Here is a 6,142-nt window from a genome sequence, read left to right as displayed (position 1 = left end):
GAGTGCAAACAGCGATATACACAAATCGAAAATGGAACAAATCAACTACCGTGAAACTTTTACGACACCGCGCGCAACGTGCGGTAGAGAAAATTGCAGCAGGAATATAAAAAAAACTNGTTTCAACACGACGCCAATTGCGACGAGTGATCAATGTAGCGAGTGCAAACAGCGATATACACAAATCGAAAATGGAACAAATCAACTACCGTGAAACTTTTACGACACCGCGCGCAACGTGCGGTAGAGAAAATTGCAGCAGGAATATAAAAAAAACTTATTGAAATAAAAATAAATAGTATGCAAAAAAAGCCAAGACTACGCTGCTACTGCATAAACTAATGAGCTCCATGTGCCCCAGCAGAGCACGACGCCGAAGGAAGTGGCAACACAAGACATTGCCTCAAATATAACCATGTACATATTTGTATGGAAAATTTTTAATTAGCGGGGTAAAAACGCGCGCTTTTTATGCCACGAAGAAAAATATATTGGCATGTTTTTGGCCATACATACATATATTTGCATGTACTGAAAAAGTTCAGATTATTCACAATTGTGAAACCAATTTTCCAGATGATTCGCCCCTGTATAGAACTTTGCGCAGTATACATGCTAGGTGAGATTTTATCGNCCCCCCCGCTTGTTAACTCGTGAGCAGAAAGCACCGCATACAAATATGTACATTCAGAAGGGAAAATGCACCAAATGGCTGCCATACTTACGGGTGTCTTCTTTGTGCTTTCCACTTTTGGTGAAGATTCCGCCGCTTTGGCATCCTCCGCAGCACTCGTGCCCGCATCCGCATCGCCGGCACCAGATTCAGCTTCAATGCTGTTGTTGACCACTTGCTTTTCAGTCGCAGCTGGCGTCTCTGTCTCAGCCGACACTGGAGTACTCGCTGTCTCTACCTCTGCTAGGGTCTGTTCGACTGGTACAGTATTCTGCTGGATTTCACTAATATTCTCAACCTCAGACATTGTTCTAATTTGTATTGTTTAACAAATTCTTATATTAAATTCAATACACAATATTCTATACTTGTAAAAAGATTCACTTTTCGCTTTCTATTATATTCAGAGTATGTGATTCACGACGCAAACGACGAATTTTCCGATTCCGGAGCGCTTTTTTTCCACAATGTTTTTGCAAAAATTACTTAGAACTTTTAATATATCTTAATTGTTTACGCAACTTTTATGTATCGTTTTCACTTTTTTGATAAAATTTTCTATCAATTATACACAAAAACATGTAAATTTCACGAAATTAATTTTCCACTTCACAACGTAACGCCGCGCATTCGTGTAGCTTTTTACTCGTTTCTTTTCAGCGAATAGATGTTGACCACAATGCCTACTCAGTGTTGCATTTTCAAGAGTGGTGTCATCGTCGAAGTTTGAATGCGTCGGTCTTTTTATAGACTTCAAAAAAATAACGTTTAAATTATATTAAATTTTCAAGGACAAATCCATTTCCGTGCTAAATACATAGGCTTTACAACATGCCTTGAGGTACGTGCCTATTACAACGCTTTTATTTCATCGTTAAATTTGCCCCAAAAAATGAGATTTGAAAAACTTCAACAGGAGTTTAGGTTGGTAGCACTGCTGAATCAAAACAGGGTTGCACTTACAAGTCCATTCTGCACGTTACACTGGCCACCCAAGACGAACATGTGCGCGAGCTTTGCCTAACGTTTTTTTTTTATCTATGTGTTACTTAAATTTATTTATATTATACTTGTATGTAGGGATGTAACGCTTCATACGACTCTGCCAACTCCACAAATCGTTGTACGAATAACTAAACCGTTCCCGATATTTGATAATTTCTATCAAAATATTAATAATCAAAAGAAAATATGGGAAAAAAAGGAAATCAAATTTACATAAAAATATATATATTATGGACTATGTATGGAAAAACCCATAAAAACAAATTTTGTGTCATATATTTTTATTGAGTCTCTTTTTCCACAGATATCATACACTTATTCACGAAATATGTATATCAAACGAAAGATGTGTAACGTAATGTTTAACGTAAAGTAAAAATTTAAAAAGTAATTATTACTGTTTGGCAAACGAACAAACGTTAAAAATATAAAAATGGATTGCAATATAAAAATATTTATAATAATGAAGTGCTAACGCTAGTTTTAAGGATGACCAAACGATGAACAAACGATTTATCACAGTTAACAAACGAAAATAACAAAGCATGGAAATCAAAATTTTTTTGATTTTTAGCGGAGATGCTCATGAACCGTTTTACAAACGACTAACATACAACGCAAGCACGAGCACGCTCGCACACATGCTCGTCGTGTGTGGCCAGTGCTACTGATGATTTTTTAACCAGAAAATTTGATTACCAAAAAGGTTACCACGTTAGATTAGGTTCACACAGAGAAACTTTTGTTGCTATTTCCAGCATTTTATCTTTTGGTGTTGCACTTCGCGTTCACTCAGAAAAAAGCTTATGTACACAATTGTTGTTGTCAACTGTGAACGGCCAACTAGAATTACTCAGAGGAACGAGAGCACAAGACGTGTTGCCCGAGCACGAGCAACTCGGTGCCCTTCCCCTTCCTCGTCACTCCCTCTCCCACAAGTAACGAGTTGCTGGGACAAAAGTTTCTCTGTTTGGACCTAGACTTAGGNGACGTTACCGACTCCCTGTTATATGCATGGAGTCAAAGTCGTCGATAACGATGTTTAACCGCCGATTAGTGTTAACCAGACATTGAGTAACCGGCCCTTAGAGACGGTAAGAAAGTATAAAATTGATGTTGAAGAGTGAAAGATCGATGTGTTCGGTTTTTTCAAAACATCGATACATCGATGTCAACATCAATGTTTTTCCCATCTCTAGTGCCGCATAGACAAATGTCATTTAGGTTCTAAAAACATAAACATCGTTCATTGATATTTATTTTTTGTAATAAAAATTAATATTTCACTAATAGTTTTATATTAATCGAAGTAAACATGGTTACCCAGGAACAAATAAAGTCTATAGGAGCTGTTTTGAATAGTAAAGACAGACCACTTAAGGAGCGTTTTCGTGCTTTATTTACATTGAAGAATCTTGGTGGCGCCGAAGCTATTGAAGAAATCAGCCGGGGTTTCGCGGATGACTCAGCATTGCTAAAGCATGAATTGGCCTACTGCCTGGGACAAATGCAGGACAGGAAAGCTATAAATATCTTGACTAAAGTTCTTGCTGATACGACGCAGGAGCCAATGGTTCGCCACGAAGCCGGTGAAGCACTTGGCGCCATCGGTGTACCTGATGTCATACCGATATTAGAACAGTACAAAGAGGATCCTATAGTGGAAGTTGCAGAGACATGTTCAATTGCGCTCGATCGTGTGCGCTGGATACAAAGTGGTCAACAAGTAGATGATAACAATCCCTATGCATCAGTTGATCCCTCACCTCCAGCGGCTGGCATGAAAACAGTGCATGAATTGAAAACAATTTACTTAAATCCAAAGAAGAGTTTATTTGAACGTTATCGCGCTATGTTCAGTCTTCGTAACCTGCGAACCACTGAAAGTGTTTTAGCCATTGTCGAGGGCTTAAAAAATTCCTCGGCGTTATTTAGACATGAGGTAGCATTTGTATTAGGCCAAATACAAGAGCCATGTAGTATTCCATACCTTAAAAACAACTTAGAAGATCAGAACGAGAATGAAATGGTACGTCATGAGTGTGCTGAGGCTTTGGGTGCAATCGCTACAGAGGAATGTATTGCTATATTAAACCGTTATGCGGAGGATGATCAACGCGTCGTGAAAGAGAGCTGTGAGATCGCGTTGGATATGTGCGAGTATGAGAATAGCCCCGAGTTTCAATATGCCGATGGTTTGAACAAAATTTGCTCATAGTTACAAATGTATTTGAGACCGTGAGAAGGATAAAAAATATTTAAATTCTCTTGTTATGTATTTTTAAATATATGGCTTAAATATGTACCGCACCATGTTTTACCCAATGAATCTAACTTTGAACTATAATTGGTTTGAAATGTACAATTTTTTTCTAATAATTATCTAATCGAGTTCTAATATGGTTCTATATCCTATTCGACAACTACGTTAGAATTCTAATGTAAAATCAGAACTTGTCTCTAATGTTGAAGATTATGTTTGCTGGGATTAAGACAGCAATATTTTAACAGGTTTTGGCTATTATTATTTGCTTTATTTAATGTTTCTTATATTTTTAAAAGCCTAGTTCATTATATAACAAAAATCATATAAACCCACATTTAAAATTTTGTACAAAATCATAAAAATTTGTATAAAAATGTTTGGTACCCAGTTTCATAGCCCATTCAATTTTGTTATAATAAAGTGCGAATTTCAGGTGGCTTTCAGGTTGATTTTTGGTAAATTTTCTTGTTGACGGTGCTAAGTATTTTTTTAACCTACTATCAGTTCGTCTGAATATTTTTTTTTTTTTTTAAGTATGCTACCGCATAACTTTAGTCCACATCGCCCGATTTCGATAACTCTTTTTGCATCGGAAAGGTAGTGCATACTAATCTGGTTAAGATCCGATCAGTGGATCATGATATATATATGTATATATTTTTTTTTTTATATGAGAGTTGAAGTCGGTTTTTTTTTGCTAAAAATTACTTGTTCATATAAACAAATTACTTTGCAGGGAGGAAAATCCGTAACACTTTCAACGAAAAAATTGCCAAAAATCAATTAGAGCACTTAAAAGTTGCACTTTATTTTACCAAAATTTAATGGACTGTAAAACTGCACAAGAAAATTTTATATATACAATTTAGAAATTTCTATGAAAATTATTGAATTTTTATGATTTTTGTATAAAGTTTGAAATTTAGATTTATGTTGTTTTTGATATACATACATATAATGAGCTCGACTTTTATAAACATTAATTAAGTAAATAAACGAATAATGGCCAAAAACCGGTCCAAATTTGTTGAGCAAAACGGTATGTGTTAAAAGAAAAAAGTTTAAAATTTGTAAAGCATTGCATAAATAAATGGATTCTTTTAAATAGGTACTTTGTTGTTCGAATTAGTTTGGTTTTTTCGAAATGGATACTTCAATTCATACATGCAACCCTGCCAAGGGAATCGGCGGCCCCATTTGTCGAATTTCCAGTATGACTTCTGTGCAACAACACGAAAATTTGCCTTCCCGCTCTATCAACCGGTGGTGTTCGCAAATCAATCTGCTTGGCAAAAAAGCTGTCATGATTGGTACGATTTTGGCATTCTTCTCGTTGTTCTCGTACGCAATGGCAGCAAACAAGGAGCGCACTTTCATCATGGTGAAACCCGATGGAGTCCAGCGTGGACTCGTCGGCAAGATCATCGAGCGTTTCGAACAGAAGGGCTTCAAATTGGTGGCTTTGAAGTTCACGTGGGTAAGTGTAGCACCTGGCGGAGGTGGTCTGTAATCAAATTAACTGTGCTTAAAAATTTGGGGGTAGATTGGAATTTCGGACTTTCCAGTGCCATTTGTTCCGAAGGGAATATATTTTTGAGGTTAGGATTGGTCAGGGTATTTGCCACATGCATAAACTTTTAATTTCAAGGTGATTTGGGACGGATTTACTAAATATGGATATGCATATGATTTTTATTTGGCTTGACTGTTAACATTATATTAAATTTTTTCTTACAGGCATCGAAGGATCTTTTGGAGAAACACTATGCCGATTTGTCATCTCGCCCCTTCTTCCCCGGTTTGGTCAACTACATGGGCTCCGGCCCAGTGGTTCCCATGGTGTGGGAGGGTTTGAATGTTGTGAAGACCGGCCGCCAAATGTTAGGTGCTACTAACCCAGCTGACTCCTTGCCCGGCACCATTCGTGGCGATTTCTGTATCCAGGTTGGCCGCAACATCATCCACGGCTCCGACGCTGTTGAATCGGCTAACAAAGAAATCGGTCTTTGGTTCAACGAGAAAGAGTTGGTTTCATGGCAACCAGCTGCTGAGGGTTGGGTATACGAATAAGATTTAAATCGCTTACAATCGTAAATACACCCTCATAAATGTTATTAAGTAAAAAGTACATTTCTGCCACTGAATTCCAATAAAATAAAGCGAAGCTAGTTAATTATCAAGTTTTATTTATTTATTTG

At 37.1% G+C, this 6,142-nt stretch overlaps 2 protein-coding genes across 2 annotated transcripts; both read left to right on the top strand.

The window, feature by feature from the left end:
* Window positions 1–2,875: 2,875 nt before the first annotated feature.
* nero (deoxyhypusine hydroxylase nero) lies at window positions 2,876–4,262 on the top strand. The gene has a single exon (XM_017638395.1). It carries the CDS (start codon window positions 2,994–2,996, stop codon window positions 3,894–3,896), a length of 903 nt encoding a protein of 300 aa, XP_017493884.1. The 5' UTR covers window positions 2,876–2,993; the 3' UTR covers window positions 3,897–4,262.
* Window positions 4,263–5,154: 892 nt separating this feature from the next.
* awd (nucleoside diphosphate kinase) lies at window positions 5,155–6,124 on the top strand. The gene is made up of 2 exons (XM_017638394.1): window positions 5,155–5,421; window positions 5,682–6,124. Exons 1-2 carry the CDS (start codon window positions 5,158–5,160, stop codon window positions 6,012–6,014), a joined length of 597 nt encoding a protein of 198 aa, XP_017493883.1. The 5' UTR covers window positions 5,155–5,157; the 3' UTR covers window positions 6,015–6,124.
* The last annotated feature ends 18 nt before the right edge of the window (window positions 6,125–6,142 follow it).

The sequence above is a fragment of the Rhagoletis zephyria genome, unplaced genomic scaffold (assembly GCF_001687245.7).
Source record: "Rhagoletis zephyria isolate East Lansing unplaced genomic scaffold, Rhagoletis_zephyria_1.1 Rzeph_scaffold_24725, whole genome shotgun sequence".
In the NCBI taxonomy this organism is placed as follows: domain Eukaryota; kingdom Metazoa; phylum Arthropoda; class Insecta; order Diptera; family Tephritidae; genus Rhagoletis; species Rhagoletis zephyria.
This window is presented reverse-complemented; position numbering and strand designations above follow the sequence as displayed.

Coding starts and splice junctions, on each gene's coding strand:
- nero (XM_017638395.1), top strand. CDS start 2,994: ATGGTTACCCAGGAACAAATAAAGTCTATAGGAGCTGTTTTGAATAGT.
- awd (XM_017638394.1), top strand. CDS start 5,158: ATGACTTCTGTGCAACAACACGAAAATTTGCCTTCCCGCTCTATCAAC. Junction 5,422..5,681: donor TGGCTTTGAAGTTCACGTGG/GTAAGTGTAGCA, acceptor TTTTTCTTACAG/GCATCGAAGGATCTTTTGGA.